The sequence below is a fragment of the Manduca sexta genome, chromosome 23 (genome assembly GCF_014839805.1).
Source record: "Manduca sexta isolate Smith_Timp_Sample1 chromosome 23, JHU_Msex_v1.0, whole genome shotgun sequence".
NCBI classification, from domain to species: Eukaryota; Metazoa; Arthropoda; class Insecta; order Lepidoptera; family Sphingidae; genus Manduca; species Manduca sexta.
This window is the reverse complement of record NC_051137.1, coordinates 10,577,031-10,593,002: the sequence shown is the minus strand read 5'-3', so window position 1 is coordinate 10,593,002 and position 15,972 is coordinate 10,577,031. Positions and strand designations below refer to the sequence as shown.

Below are 15,972 nucleotides of genomic sequence, written 5' to 3'. Positions count from 1 at the left end.
TGGTATTTTTAAGGAAATAAAACAAAATATATTACTTATTATAATTTACTGAACGCAAACTGCAATAACACAAAATATAAATTATTTGAGAAATATACCATAATATCTATTATATTATAACGATATCTTCTAATAGCTTTTAATTTCTTTCAGTTTTTATGTACTTGTATTCTATAATTAAAATATTATACGTATTCTTTATAATAAATTTTATTTTAGAACAAATCGAACCCTACAATTGCCATAGCTAATATAAACGGCTTATTCGAAGATATCGTCTTACAAACATTTAAAAAAATACAAATGTACTGTGAAAATAAAATCAATATTAACAATAAAAATAAATTTTAATTTTAACAGACTCTTAACGTAAACAAGCTAACACTATTCAGAATTTACATTCGGCAGATCTTTCAACGTGTATATCTTACAAAAGCGCCTTCAATTGACTAAAAGTATATCGTGTCTGGCTGCAACAAGCATTCAACACATTGTAATAAGCGTTGGTTAGCTAACTCTCAATCTCTCAACTATATTGTATGTTTGAGCGTCGTGCTAAAACTTTCATATTGAGTTTTATGTTTTTTGTAACTATAAAGGCACCTATAACATATTGTAGTACTTGAGGGGCAGACATACTGAGCTGACGCGACGTTACACCACATTATTTATGTAGCTGACTATGTCATTTCTCGGACCGATGATTGTACGTTTTCGCGAATCGTTATCGGTAGTAAAATTTACTCTAAGACTTGACTCGGTTTAATACTTCACGGATTGGTATTAATGCTAGAATTATTCTTGACAGCTGATTTTTTATGTGTAGTCATATTTTTTCGATAAATACCATGTATATTAAATCACTTATAAAATTTAAAAATACAACACACTGAGGTTTATTTCCATTATAGTACTAATACTGTTTCAAACATCACGTGAAATAGAGTGGCTATATTTGCATAATAATGTGTGATATGTATCGTCATATGCCATAACGACTGCCATCGTACAGTTATTGCGATAAGTCATGACTCCACTAAACGATACGCCAAAAAAAAAATGTATGTGTTTCCTAAATACATTTTGCTTACGATCCTCGTGGCAGCGCGTAAGTTAGTATTCTTGTTTTTACATTCCCCTATAATAACAGTGCGTTTTATTTTTGCTATCTAACATATTCTTCGTAAAACATCAAGACCGTCTAAAAATACTTACACAGCCAGTGGTTTGTTCTGTGAAACGTATTTTTTACAATTTTTTTTTGGTATAAAAAAGAATAATAGATTTGATCGTGTCCACTCTTTAGTATCAGGATTAAATTACTAAGACCGTCGGTAATATTGATGAACTATAATCGATATGGTGCTGTATAGTGCACTGCAAACCAAAACTATAAAAAGAAATGATAAGATCGCAGTAGTCACTATAGTTATATCGAACTATAATGTGACTTGATTTGTTTATTTTTACACTGGCTGCCATGTCTACACGTGATATGCGGATACGAATAACTAAGGTAGGTTTGCAATGTGTGTGGTGGCCGCTAACCAATGAAATGTACCGAGTTATAAGTTATAACTAACCAATGACTTATTGCTTCATAATTTATATGTACTTACTATTTTAGGTAAAGGTGCATCCACTACACTAAATGTTTATATTTAGTCCAAAAAATATAAATATACATAATTATAAAAATTCACAATTGAAATGACAAGGTCGACGCAAACGCAAACCAGTAACAAACATTCAAATAATGACTAGCGACTAATAAGGCAACTTCAATAATATATCCTTTTATAAAATACAATAAGGCTGTTCAAAAAACAATATTATGATTAGAACTCTTAGGTATACAATAGAATGGTGTTGGAACACTTACGATATACATTCGCATCTTACGACATAACCGGAATATATGTATTCGAATAAAGAGCGTCATTGTTAGAGTTGTAATCGATATCGATTTTAATTTTCAGTATACTCAATAAATTCCATCCTTGAGAGGTCAGTCCCGTAACATATTACAAAAGAACCAGGTTGATGGCAAGGAAAAATAATGTGTGATGTATTCATATCGATAGGACACTGAGTCAATCGGATAGAAAAATGTAGATATTTTTTTACAAATTTGTACACTTATTGTACATTACCATTTTAACATTCATATCTCTAGAAGATAATTTAAAAGGAAGGTATCATTGAGAAGCAAAGAGAAAATATAAAGTATATAAAATTTTGAGATACAATAACCTATAAATTATACTCTTAAATGGAATAAACAATATAAAAATAATTATAATACTGTAATTTAAGTTTTTAGTCCACATTAAAACAGTTCTAACGTCTGAACTATTTTCACAATAATATACTTAATTACTTACGAAATAAATTTAGCGTCATCTCTAGACTATAAATAGACTCATCTCATTTATCCTCACGTATTTTGTATACAACAATTAATTACAGTGCTTTAAAGTTAAGTAGGGACAATACAAATTGAACATTATGGACATACAATAAATATTTTGAAAACAGCTGCTAATAGCATTATATTTTTAATCGTACTTGCAACGAAAGCAAGACAAGTTATTTATGGTAGAATTATAGTTCCAACTTTCATTATACAAATTATAGAGGAAGTTTTGAAAAGGTAAAGGTACTTAGGTAATGCGGGTATTTCAATGTAAGTGTGCAGTGGCTTAGTGAGGCAGATAGGTCTATAAGGGTCAATTTGTCTCATATTATAAATTTATTCCTTGCTGCTTCTTTCAACTGTTTTTAATGCTGCTTTCACAAAATTTTTGATTTGATTTGAATTTTTTTCTTCTTTTTTATTATATTTGAATATGTTTAAAATAAAGTTCAACATAGTATAGGACACTAACTTATCACTATAAAAATAAGGAATCTAAGTGATAAAAAAAAAACGATTTTCAAACTACCTTTAAAGTATAATACTAATTAAAATGTAATATCACAAAAGAAAAAGTTGCTCGTATAAAATATAAATAAACTTAATACACCTTTGAGACCTGTGTTGCCAACATCGACATATTTTCTGGAAAGGTTTTAAATGTATTTTACGCCATGGAAAATATATTTATGATTTAGTCCCGAGAAAAAGACATAATATCACAAAATTTTATACTGAAATAAGAAAATACTGTTTTGTTTGTAAATTTAAGAGTGTAGAAAATATGGATATAACTGAAGATTTATTAAGTTTAAGTTTATTTGAATAGGGATGTTGACTCTTGTTGAATTTAATTTATTTTATGAAAAATAGAATTCAAGAAAAATAGGATTCGAATTTTGTTAAAAGAGCTTATCAATTTGAACTAGTAGCTGTTTTGTAAGCGAATCTTCTGTCCTTTATTAAATAATAAAATAATGATAGGTGTTTAACGAATTATGATAATAAGTATAAATGTACAAAATTCAATGAATTTGTCAATCATTTTGCAAACAAAAATACAATGAAGTTCTAAAAAAAGTTGCCAGAAAAAGTGGTGCCAAATAAGTTTTCACCCGAAAGGTATGTATAGGTAAGGTCGGTTCTGTAAGTCAACATCTTCATAATAAGTACCAGTTATTCAGAGGTGCGGTGTGCGGTGCGGGCGGAGCGTGTGGGATCAAGTGTTGAGCGAGGGCAGCGAGGAGAGCGAGGGCAGCGAGGGCAGCCAGGCGGCGAGGCCGGAGCGCGGCGCGGCGGCGCGCAGCAGCGCCTCCTCGTGCGCGGAGAGGCGCAGCAGCGCGGCGAGCGCGCGCGTGAGCTGCCGCGCCTCCAGCTCGCGCGCCGTCAGGAACCGCAGCACCACGTGCTTTAGATATCTGCGCGATACAAATATACGGAATTAACATCATTTTTGACACTCTACCACATTGGGACCTGTCACCATCCTTATTCTTTATATAATAAATTACAATTTAATCTTTATGGGCCTGTTTCACAAGTTTTATTTGACATTTATTGTATAAGTAATGTAGATAGCACTAATTTTATTGCTATTTATTTCGACGCATATCTGTCTGACTTTTGTATTTGGTAGACTATTTATGTAGAGAGTAAATTTCACGTAGAAATTTTGAAAGGGCCCTAAGATTTATAAATGATTCTAACTTAATTTTCTAGATGTTTACCACAATTAGGATTTTTTTTTAGACACTTGCTTGAAGTCTTAGTAATATAAAAATACCTTCGAATTTGACTAATAAAAGTATCACATAATAAAAATCATATTTGTTCTTGATATTTAAAACTACTGCTACTTTGAAACGAGAAGCTTCGCCATACCCTTTTTCGACACATAAACCTACGTCATAATTATAATTTAATGTCAACATACGGTTGATGCTATTAAAATCTAATGCTACTCCAAAAGTGACTCACCGTCTGCTAATGTCTTGCTCCTCTGCCGACGTGAGATCTGATTTACTGCTTTGGAGTTCTCTTTGTAACGTTTTCTTCATGTCAGATATTCTGTTGTCTAAAGTTTTTATTTTCTGGAACATAAATATGATCAAAATTTTAAAAAAGCACCGCCCACCTTTTTTTTTGGTTTTTTATTTAGCTGGTAAAATATTTAATTAAAATTGTAATTATTAGAAAAAATACCTTATTTTTATCACAGATTTCTATTTCTAAGTCTTGTATTGTCTTTTTGAGAGCTGTTTCGCTTTCCGTAAATTCTTGTATTCTCCTTTTCAACTCTTCGATTTCTGTTTTACGAGCCTCTTCGTTTTCCTTTATCAGCATGCACGTCGCTTGATTCTGTTAATAAAACAAACATTTAAGGAATATACTTTTTAGTAGGCGATGCATTTTTTTTATCGTAAGAGGTAATGAAAAGGTTTTTATGCGATCTCCTACTCCTTCTCTTATATCAGACCATTTTTTTCTTATTTTTTTTTATATCGGACCCCGCAGTCAACACCGGGGTAAGCATGCGAATGAGATATTGGAATCCATCGGCTTAGCGCCTGCAGGGCCCTGGAGGAAAGTTGGGAGCGGATGTCTAGGGAAGAGAAGTGAGGGGGAAGGAAAAGAACCTTTTGAGGATGAGCGGAGGGGAGAAGGCCAGGAAATGTTTGCGAGCCCTCATAGGCCTCAACGTGGAGTGACAACCATGAGGTATACACACTGGACTGTGTGCCTAGGGGCGCGGCAAATCTCCCTTTGTGCATGGGCGTGCATTCGGTATTGAGACGAAGCGCACAAGAATTGCCTCAGGGGAGTACGTCAGGCCAATTGATGCTGCAGATAATACTGCTTACATCGTAATTTTACTAAGAGGGCTTAGTAATTAAATTATCAACATACTTTAGTACTACAGTAGGGCTAAAAAGAACTCAAAAATACTTACTTCTTTGTGTTGCGCAATAACGCCTTCTAATTCTGTAATCTTCGCTTTTAGATCAGCTATTTCCGTTTCCTGATATCTCACATTACATTGACTCATTTCAATAGTTTGCGACATATGTGCGTTTCGCAGTAAAGCTTCGTCCTTTTCACGTTTCTCTCTGGAAAGATAATGATTATCATGAAATAATAGGGTATCTAACTCAATCCGCCTTATTACAAAACGAAGACTAACTATAGTACCGGGTTTAGTACCAGGTTTAAACTATGGACTAAGAAAAATGGTATTACAAAACCGAGTTTATCGCTAGTCCGAGGACTATCTGTGGTACTAAAGTTAAACCGCCGTGACCCCTAGTTTAACTCCAGTACTAACCTCGAAACATCAAATTTCAAAGTTGATAATTGTGTTTAGAGAACCAAATATAAACTAAAATAGAAAAATGGAAATAAATTTGATTGATTTAATAGATTTAGAAGATTTAAAAATGTTAGGAACAAATCTGCGATTCAATAGACCCCGTAGTTTTCGTTATTGAGTCGTTTAGTCTTACAAATATAGGTACATTTTACATAAGTCATGGTAACTAAATATTCATTACAAAAACAGCAAAATATACTCACTTATTTGTTAATTTTTTTCATTCTTTCCATCTTAACATATTGGTACTCGTCTTGGTTGATTTATTATCTAATATGTAAACCGACTCGGAAATAAGTTAACGTAGTATTTCTTGGATTAAGAAGGAAATTTGTACTAATTGAATATCATTTTAATTTATTACACTGCTTATAACCAAGATGATTGCTTTTAACTAACCTTTTCTTCAAAAGGCCAATATTCGCCTCGTTTGTTTTGATTTATTGCTCCATTTTTAATTGGTATAACTAAAATATACGTAACGTACGTGATTCCACAACAAAAACAATTACACTGGTGATGCTTTTGCCGTGCCTAAATTGTTTTAAAAGAACAACGTTCCTTTATGTTACTTGAAGTGCTATTAATCAAAATCATAAATAAACCGAAATGTAAACATTTTGATAATGTTCAAATATGCCCGCCGCACACTTCATTCCATTGTACGCTAGCTTAACAAGTCAACAGTGAATTAAAACAAAACCAAGCCATTTTAAATTATTCAGCTTTAAGATATATTTAAATAGCAAAATAGTATATATTAAGCATCATCATCATTATCTAAATCACATCTTATTAAACATTTTGCCCTTCGCTTTATACATACTTGTGTTAAAAGAAACGGTGCGTCAAACGCGGAGTGAATGAATCAACGTATTACGGTAATTTTTTGCTTATACTCTGTGGATACTAATTAAATCAGGGACTATCTTCGGTACTAGTTAATCCTCTGTTGGTCTTGGATTTGTAATAAGAATGAATTTTAGTCCGAGTACTAACTTTAATACCGTAACAAACCTAGACTTTTTAGTCTTGGTTTAAACCCAGTACTAACTTATCTTTTTGTAATAAGGCGGAATGTGTATATCATAAAAAATATCGATAGACTTTAAAGCTATTATCAGACTATGCATACTAAATAATAGTTCGGATTACTTGTTACTTTCTACTTAAAGAAATAGCGAGGGATTAGTTACTAAAATTATTTGGGAATCGAACCCTAAAATTCCTGAGACACATCCAACGATACAACATCCATACCATAGTAGCTATTGTCAAATAGTTAAGTTACTATTTTTCTCAGAATACCTGACAATATTCTATAAATGTTTCATCCTTTTCTATATTTTTCTAATGATCAAAAACATTTACTTTTACTAAGAATTTTCTTTGCCGTGCCCTAAATAAAAAAACAACTTACTTTTCAAACTTCCTTTGTGCATCAATATAATCATGTTGTATCTCCGTCACGATAGAGTTGAGATGATTCACCTCAGTCTTTTGTTCGTCGTTCAATCGATCGGCTTTATCTACCTTCTCTTGCAGTATCTTCACTAGCGTCCGTTCATTTTCTAATGCTTCGGTCAGTTCTTTGTTTTCTTCTGTTAATTTTTCTATGCGGGTTTGAAGCTCCATAGTCTTATCCTGAAATGATTCAGTTATTAGCTATTATCAGCAAATGTCTCATTTGGTAAGTCATCACCCCGCCCATACATAGAACTGCAATTGTGAGTTTGTTGCTGATATCTGAAAGCTATTATGTTTATTGTGTTATGCAGTGTATTTTGCCAGATCAATGTCCGCTTTATCGTATTTACAATTTCTTTAAAGTATTGATCATGTCTTATCGTAGCACTTGAGTTGATATTCCCTTGATCTCGTTTACTTGCGAAACTTATCTTTACATTTTTTTATTAATATAATAAAATTATGTATTTATAAATTCTTTTTTAAATATTTCGATTAGTACTTAGTATTTATTATTACTTATGTGTAGGTAACATTATGGTCAGTGTACAATTAAATAAATTTCTTTTTACTCTTGACTTTTGCCAATAGTTATAGATTATAACAAGGCAATTATTGAAAATTAGATAATTTTACATCCATTAATGTTGATAATATATTCAATAAATTATAATTACGACCTATCACTCAATATTGTCATTGAATGGCAAAGTTCAATTTGCAATTCATTGAGAAATAGATTTATGATAATATAAATTAATTGATTAATTATGTATCGGATAAGATAGTTCATATCAAAAGTATGTTATATTTGGCTGACTGCGTTGGCAAATACAGGAAAATAATTGACCAGGTGGCTAATTATAAAAGCCAATAATCCAATTATCTAGGTGTGCAAAAAATCTCACAATATAACCTATTTTTGCTATATCTTCAAACACGAAACCAGATCGGCGCACGCAGTCAAATAAAACAACATAAGCCCATCGCACTAAACCATGCCAAATTAGAAGCAAACGACAAACTGTTAGACACAAAAGCATGCAATGTGCCACACGACGGAGGATAAAATAAAAAAATAAACATAAAATACATCAAAATTTATTCCATTGTAAATAAATTCGGAACGTAAAAACAATCGTAACTTACGTGGAATGTTACATAAAAGTGATGTTAATTCGTCGATAAAACACAATAACACGCGAAAATAAACTCGGTATCACAGAGCACCTGTAGTATCAACACTGATAATGGCTTCCTATACTGTTCACAATACAAATTAGTCACGTGAGCTACTTATCTGTAGCCACTTATTTATGTAACGTCAGACATGTGTGACTGCATTCCTTATTAGGAAGCGAGAGGCATAATAGCGTCTTAAGTGGTGATTGGATGTATTTTAAAGTGTGTTTACATAGCTGTTGGTTCGGCTGTTTCGTATCGTCCTTTCACCAGTTCAGTTTCCATCTCATATGACTACATTATAGTTATAAGTATACATAATTAATGTACTTATTGCGATATCCTCAGTGTTACAAGTGATCTCGTATTTTATAATTGCTGTTTTATGTGGAAAAGTGAATTAACGCTGGAAAACTTTTACGCTATAACAACAAATCTAGGTATTTAGGTTCACAGGCGATAGTCAGCATAAATTGTATTGTTGATAATTAAATAATAATACAGTGATATGTACCTTACTTGTCATGATCTCTTAGCTTTTATTGGGTAAAACATCATTGCATATTCAATAGCACAGAACAGCAATATAATTTATTGGTCACGAATTATGGTCTATTTTTGCATAACGTATTATCCACAATTCGTAACATATGAAACAGGAAATTCGATAACGCTACGCGACATCGCAGACACCAAATTCATGCGCTAATCTCTATTACATTAATTGACGATATATAATTTGTATACAATTTATTGCACATCTAATAACTTAATACTATAGGAACAAAATAAAATAATTTTTAAATTAATGTACGTAATCTAATAAGTACAAATGATATACATTTAAAACAGTGCAGCCAAGCTATGCAAAACAGCGCATATTTCTAAAGCTGTGTCCAAAACATATTACTTACCAATAGATACCGCATTTGGAATTAATCATTCACAAAATTAAGGAGCACAGGTTGCGGGAGCAATCCCTTATGATTGTATATTACAAGAACGCATTAGAACATACCGGCTGTTATTGGTCCACATTTTGTGCGTACACATGGGTGCGGACGCGACCGTTGTGTACGTCGCCGACGAACAATTTGCGACAGTAGCATAACTCTGTTTGTAGATTAACTGGATTTCTGGCATGTAATTATCTCCAGCAAGAATCGTGTCTGGGACCCCTCTTGTTGAGCCAGGGGAATCCTACTGGACGGAATACTTCCAACTTGTAGCATTCCTCCGGTGTTGACAACAGGGGAACGTTAAAAAAACTGGGAGATTTTTATAAAATGTTTGAAAATTATAATCTTAGCTCTATAATGTATAGTTTCTGTTGCAAATGGTTCGTATGTGATGAGACCTAGGTATATGCGGTATCTAGTGGAAGGTTATTATTAATCCGAAGAAAGCAAGGCAAGCTCATCTGTATATTCATTTTTATGTTCATATAGGAAAAATTTATGAGAAAAAATTACGCATACAAGCTCCCTTGGTCCCTTTCCTCACTATTTACTGTATATTGAAGGTGAAAACCATTTCGTGGACTTTTAACTTTACAAAATAATTAAAGCATTCACGCACTATCTAATTAAAAATATTTAACGGGCAATGGTCATTACTGTCATAATCACATGATTTGACAAGTTTAATGTGATGCTGAATAAATTACATATGGGCAAGAAAAATCTTTTAATTCATCTAATAATTCCAAAAATGGGTGATTTCAAATTACAGCTACCATAAGTCAAAATGTACCAATGTTTCTTTTGAAATCAAAGGTCTACAATAAACATTGCAAACGACGACATACTGATTTAAAATAGAGATCGTAGTCACAGATGTTTTTTTTTTTAAATCGAACAAACCAGACACAAATTATTCGTCTAAAAGTTGCTGCCGTAGATTTATATATCACAATCTAAGATGCACATTGCGCAGGTCCTTGCGCTGGAAAAACTTAATATGACAACTAAACTTTATACAACAAAGCTAAATTAAATAAAAACAAATTCAGCCACAAATTATAATGACACAAATACAAAGAAAATTAAGTATTAATTCTAAGACACGAATGCACAATTTTATTCAAGTGCTGTTCCTTAATCTCAAAATATTTTTTTCAAAATTAAATACATTTTCTAAAAAAAATTTAGACCGGGAATATGCATCTTGGATTCTATGCCGTGATAGCAAGAACCGCCAACACTAGTGACTAGTGATGTAAACTAAATGCTGTAGAGGCTTGAACTCACGGCGGCGAGGCCCTCCGCGCTGCGCAGCGTCTTCACTTCCATTGCCAACGAGCGTACCTCCCCGTTCAACCTCACCACCTGGCGATCCACTTAAGCATGAGCGTACCTTGTGCAACCGGGGTCAGGGACCCCAACACGTCCCCTCCTTTAAGCCTCGTTTATTGGTGATGAGTCTTTGCTAGTATTTTTAAGTGATATTGTTAATGGTAAATGATCGCCGCTGAAAGCTAAATAACTACCTATCATAAAAACGTATCTGGGATGATAAGTCCATCGCTACCAAATTCCTAGACCCAAACGTGTATAGTAAATCCTTCTATTATATTTGTGAATATTGGTGAACACGTTTGGGTGTTTATTAAAAATAAAAATATAAATTGCTCGGGAAATTTGTAAGCCAGAAAAGTGTATAATAGTGTCAGTTTTTTTCTGGGCAATGAATTTTACGCGCCATAATACTTTTTATCATTTAGAGTAACGCGGCTCGCGTGACGCTCAAACAACGTCAGAGTCCATAAGAAAACCTATTGTGTTCCGCTACAACAAAAAAAAATCGATTTTACGACCAGACAATACGAACTTACAAATAATGCAAAGGCAGCCTTGTAGAAACACGTAACCGGTTGCCTTAGTTATTTAAAACTACAATCACTTTGTTAAATACCTACAAATACTAAACGTGTTCTAATATTAAAAAAAAAAACAAGAAAGAATCGGTCACACTAAAAATTCTTAAATTTATGTATAAATATATAAGCATATTTTCTTGATAAAATAGATATTATTAAGAATTAATTTACTAAAGAGGTGAAGTCCAGACTTTCCCTGTACCTACATAAATACTACTACTACCTGTAAATAAATTCCTAAATTATAATTAGGAATTATTAAATAAGAATATAGGAAGCAGACTCTGAATTTATTTACTATTATTTTTTTTCGAAATGGCATCGCCATTTTTGAAACGTATATATCATTATCTTTACATACTAAGAACAATACACATGTTTAAGCTAACCTTTGCTAGCAACTTTGGCTGCATACAATTTTATGTTACGCGTACAACATTATATTATACCCGTTAGGGCCGACAAGACAATATGACACGCGTTGTTGGAAAATGTTGGTAAACATGTTGCACAACAATTATCATGTAGAGTATAATTGCTTATGTAGTTATTCAATTGTGTAGAGAAGTTAATTAAGTAATTAGTAGAATAGATTAAATAGGAATTAACAAAAATATTGCAGGGAGACTTTTGTTAATAATATCTACAAAGGAAAGATTCTGCTCATAGCAAAATAAAAGGGAAGAAAAGAGTAGTCGATTAGTTGAAAGTTCTATGTCCGTTTTTTATAGTCTCAAGTTTTGGAAAAATAAAATATCCTAGCATATATTTTACAAAAATGTGCTGTATGTAATAAAAAATAAAGTCGTATATACCTTTGCCTCACTATTAATAAGGTTCTGTTTAGTCTTTTCTAGTTCGATCGCCATGTCGTTTAGTTTCTCGTGCAACTCTTTCTTCTCCAACTCGACTCGTCTCCTCTCCGATCCTTCCTCGCCAGCTTGACGCGATAGTCGCGCCACCTAGGTTACATGCTTTTATATGACTTGCGCAGAACTACGCCATTTCTCTTTTTATATCATTTAAGGATATCGGATGAGTATCGGTATGGAATTATTTCCGGCAGTGAATACCGGATCAGTACCGGTACCGAATACCGGATTAGGACCCGTATTTCAATCCGGTAAAATGATAACACCTGTTATGTAACTTTTTTTTAATGAGATTAGTACTTAGTATTATTAATTCCGTTTTAATTTTAATTGTACAAAATTACATCCACTGTTACTAAAGCAAAATTTCATGCATCATGCAAAATCACAAATCTTTAAAGTAGTTAAGTAGCCCACTTTTGATGCCAATATTTCATCCATTTCTAACCAAAACCACTGAAAACTTGTGTACCCACTTGCCTCCGCAAACAAATTACCATTTTTGAATGAGAGAAGAGATTTACGAGATTTACAATTTACGATTTGAATGAGACAATGCCTTTCAAACGAGAATAACGATTTTGCATACTTATGCTTGGTATCAAAAATGTACAAAATAATTTACATGTAGTTTGTGCTCAGACAGATCTGAATACAAGATACCTACCATTTAGTGAAATATATTAATATATAACCTGATAGTCATATTGAATCCCAAGAGATAGAATGAAGCTAAAATTTATAAGTGGTAAACAACCACATGGTGGTTTTATTTATACATTTGCGTAGTTATTTGTCGGTTACCATAATTATTTCACGTTGATGCAAGTTTGGTTACCTGTGTCTCAAGAGATGCGATTTGCCCGCTCCAGGACGTTTTGACGTCCGCCAGCGCCATCTTGGCTTCCTGCAGCTGTCTGGTGAGCACGGCGCGCTCGCGACACAGGCGGTCGTACTCCGCGCAACCCGTCGGACTCACTTCGCGTTTGTCTGCACATTACCACATTATATTGTGTTTTATACATTTATGATCATGAGATTAATAATATAATAATAATATCAGCCCTGTATTATATACTTGCCCACTGTTGAGCACGGGCCTCCTCTACTACTGAGAGGGATTAGGCCTTAGTCCACCACGCTGGCCTAGTGCGGATTGGTAGACTTCACACACCTTCGAAATTCCTACAGAGGAACTTCTCAGATGTGCAGGTTTCCTCACCATGTTTTCCTTCACCGTTAAAGCGAACGATAAATTCACAAAGAATACACACATGATTTTAGAAAAGTCAGAGGTGTGTGCCCTTGGGATTTGAACCTGCGGACATTCGTCTCGGCAGACCGTTCCATACCCAACTAGGCTATCGTCGCTCATGAGATTATGGTATTTCAACTTAATTGTGAAACTAAGCAAGGGTTAATATCCATGTTATTTTTAGTCTATCTGAACTCATAACAGCAATTTGTTAATCTTGACTAAAAATCCTGTATCTTGAGAGATTTATTTTGCGGCGCTCAGGGTGAGAAACAGTGTGTCCCAGGAAATCATAATTATAAGCTCTTACTTATTTTTATAGAATAGGTACAATCTGCCCTAATGGCTAATCTTGTTAGCTCGCTTACTTCCCTTCCTTTGGATTTGTGTACTAACATCTACTGAGTCCAAGTGTACTGACCGTCGTCCCGCATGTGGTGGTGTTCGGAGGCGGGCGGCAGCGCGGCGCGGAGCAGCGCGAGGTCGTCGGCCTGGTCCCGCTCGCGCGCCTCGGCCGCGCTGAGCGCCGCGCGCAGCTCCGACCGCTCGCGCGCCCACTCCCTGCGCGCTTGCTCCAGCTCCTCCTGATTAATAATTGTTTAATAACTATATTAAAAAGATCCTTAGCATTTAACGTGTTAGTATTTAAAATAAAAATATAACAATATTACCGAATGAGTCATAAAAGCTGCTATTGAAATTACTGAACATTTTTGACAAAATATTTATTACAGACGTTTATCTATATAAGGTTTTAAATTAAATTTCCTCCTAATCTCTCCATTCAATGGTATAGATCTAGTTTTTCGTACTTACAGTGAGGGCATCAAGTCTATCATGTGCGCGTTCTGCAGCAGAGAGCTGCGAGCGCAGTTCAGCCAGTTGTTTCTCAGCTTGGTCCCGTTGGCTTGCTGCCTTGGCTGCTTCTGCTTGCGCTGTACGGGCAACAGCTTGTGCCGCCGCCGCCTCCTCACCTACAAATACCAAATGTCATGAGTGTCGCCCAATAACATCAAAGGCAATCACAGTTAGCAATTATTATAATCTCCCTTCTTTTAAAGAAATGAATACATGATTCTACTGTTATAAAATCTCCTCATATCCACTATTACTTATGATCAAACATATATAACAAATGTTAATGTTTCATAGTTCGTTCACTGTTTAGTTTTTTGCTTAAAAAACAATCAATTACCAACCTTGTACCGAAGCCAGTGATAGTTTCAACTCCTCAATCTTTTGTTCCCAGTATGTGTCTCTCTCCCGCAGCTTATTCTCAAGCTGTGTTGAGTACTGTTGTTGTAAAGCCGCTTGGTCAATTCTACCTCCCGTGCGGTCTGACAAATATGATTCCAGCTGCGGCGATATTGACTGCAAAGTTATTAGGTATTATATACAATTGTTGATCCTGGAATACAACACACTAACATGGGCCACTATGACAAGTTTAACACTTTGTATATGGTGGTCACTATTCGAGTGAATAAAAAATATATCCTTCCGCCAGCTTGTATTGCCAAGACCAGTTTACTTGATTAGACCACATGTAATAATTGATGGTAACAATTCAATAGTTTCCTAATGAGCTTCACACATGTTAAGTACTTATATATAAAGTTATTTAAATTTTATAAAACAAAAAATATACTATATATGACCCCCAAAAAAAATATGATCAAATGTCAAATACAAGATTAAAACAATGAAGAGTATTAAATATGATTAGAATAACTTACATCTGAGGCGGAGTCTCCATTTCCTCCAGAACTGGAAGGGCTTGCTGTTGACTGAAAGATAAGTAAACAACATGATTTTTGTTCTTTGTATGGAAAATTTGGAGTGGTGATTTTACATTATATATTGTGCCTGTTAATTGAATTTTAATAGCTTTAAAGGCCGAAACATTGGATTAGATAGACTTAGTTGGCAGCTACTGCCTTAAATATTGTAAAATCATAACCAAATTGTACATATTAACAATTGTGTACAGTAGGTCACACCAAATACTTTATAACAAACAAATAATTTATTTTTTAATGTATAAATAATTGTAATAGCATACCGAATCATCCCTTAGCGTAATTCTACCCAAAAATGCACCGCTACGCCAACTACTGGTCAGTTTACTGATGTCACTTCCAGTTTCTTCTTTTATTTTACTTTTCAGACTAGCGAACATTGTAGCATGTAAAAGGCGCTACTGTAAACCAATAAAAAGTCAACCGTTTGCTAATGCCTTAATGACCATGATAATATTCAACAACTTACCAATTAACAATTAGTTCAAGTTTCTTTGCCCAAACAGATTAATTTTCACGTTGAAATTTGTATCCTATCTTTTAACCAAAGACTAATGTAAAACATAGTTGCTTATTAAAAGATCTTAACAATAATCTACGAAAAATAATACAGAAATTCTTACAAGAAAACCACTCATCAATAGTAACAAGTTGACGTTTGACGATACGTCAAGTGTCAGCTATCATTTTGACAATGACTGTCACATTAGTCGATTAATCGACTTCTGGAAATATA

General features: G+C 33.8%; 1 protein-coding gene across 3 annotated transcripts; it reads right to left on the bottom strand.

Annotated features, from left to right (window-relative positions):
• Window positions 1–351: 351 nt before the first annotated feature.
• On the bottom strand, window positions 352–15,915 carry LOC115440979 (myosin-7B). Of its 3 annotated transcripts, none has more exons than XM_037441683.1 (13): window positions 15,706–15,915; window positions 15,500–15,634; window positions 15,174–15,224; window positions 14,637–14,808; window positions 14,254–14,411; window positions 13,859–14,021; window positions 13,021–13,172; window positions 12,126–12,272; window positions 7,204–7,427; window positions 5,367–5,523; window positions 4,619–4,774; window positions 4,394–4,506; window positions 352–3,834 (listed from the first exon to the last, which is right to left on the bottom strand). In XM_037441683.1, exons 2-13 carry the CDS (start codon window positions 15,614–15,616, stop codon window positions 3,636–3,638), a joined length of 1,809 nt encoding a protein of 602 aa, XP_037297580.1. In that variant the 5' UTR covers window positions 15,617–15,634; window positions 15,706–15,915; the 3' UTR covers window positions 352–3,635. The 3 variants fall into 3 exon arrangements, with proteins under 3 accessions (XP_037297580.1, XP_037297579.1, XP_037297581.1); XM_037441682.1 differs by having other exon boundaries at window positions 15,500–15,637; window positions 15,706–15,909; XM_037441684.1 differs by lacking the exon at window positions 12,126–12,272 and having other exon boundaries at window positions 15,500–15,637; window positions 15,706–15,909.
• Between the last annotated feature and the right edge of the window lie 57 nt (window positions 15,916–15,972).

Coding starts and splice junctions, on each gene's coding strand:
- LOC115440979 (XM_037441683.1), bottom strand. CDS start 15,616: ATGTTCGCTAGTCTGAAAAGTAAAATAAAAGAAGAAACTGGAAGTGAC. Junction 13,173..13,858: donor CCACCACATGCGGGACGACG/GTCAGTACACTT, acceptor GGTAATGTGCAG/ACAAACGCGAAGTGAGTCCG. Junction 3,835..4,393: donor GAGCAAGACATTAGCAGACG/GTGAGTCACTTT, acceptor TGTATCGCGCAG/ATATCTAAAGCACGTGGTGC.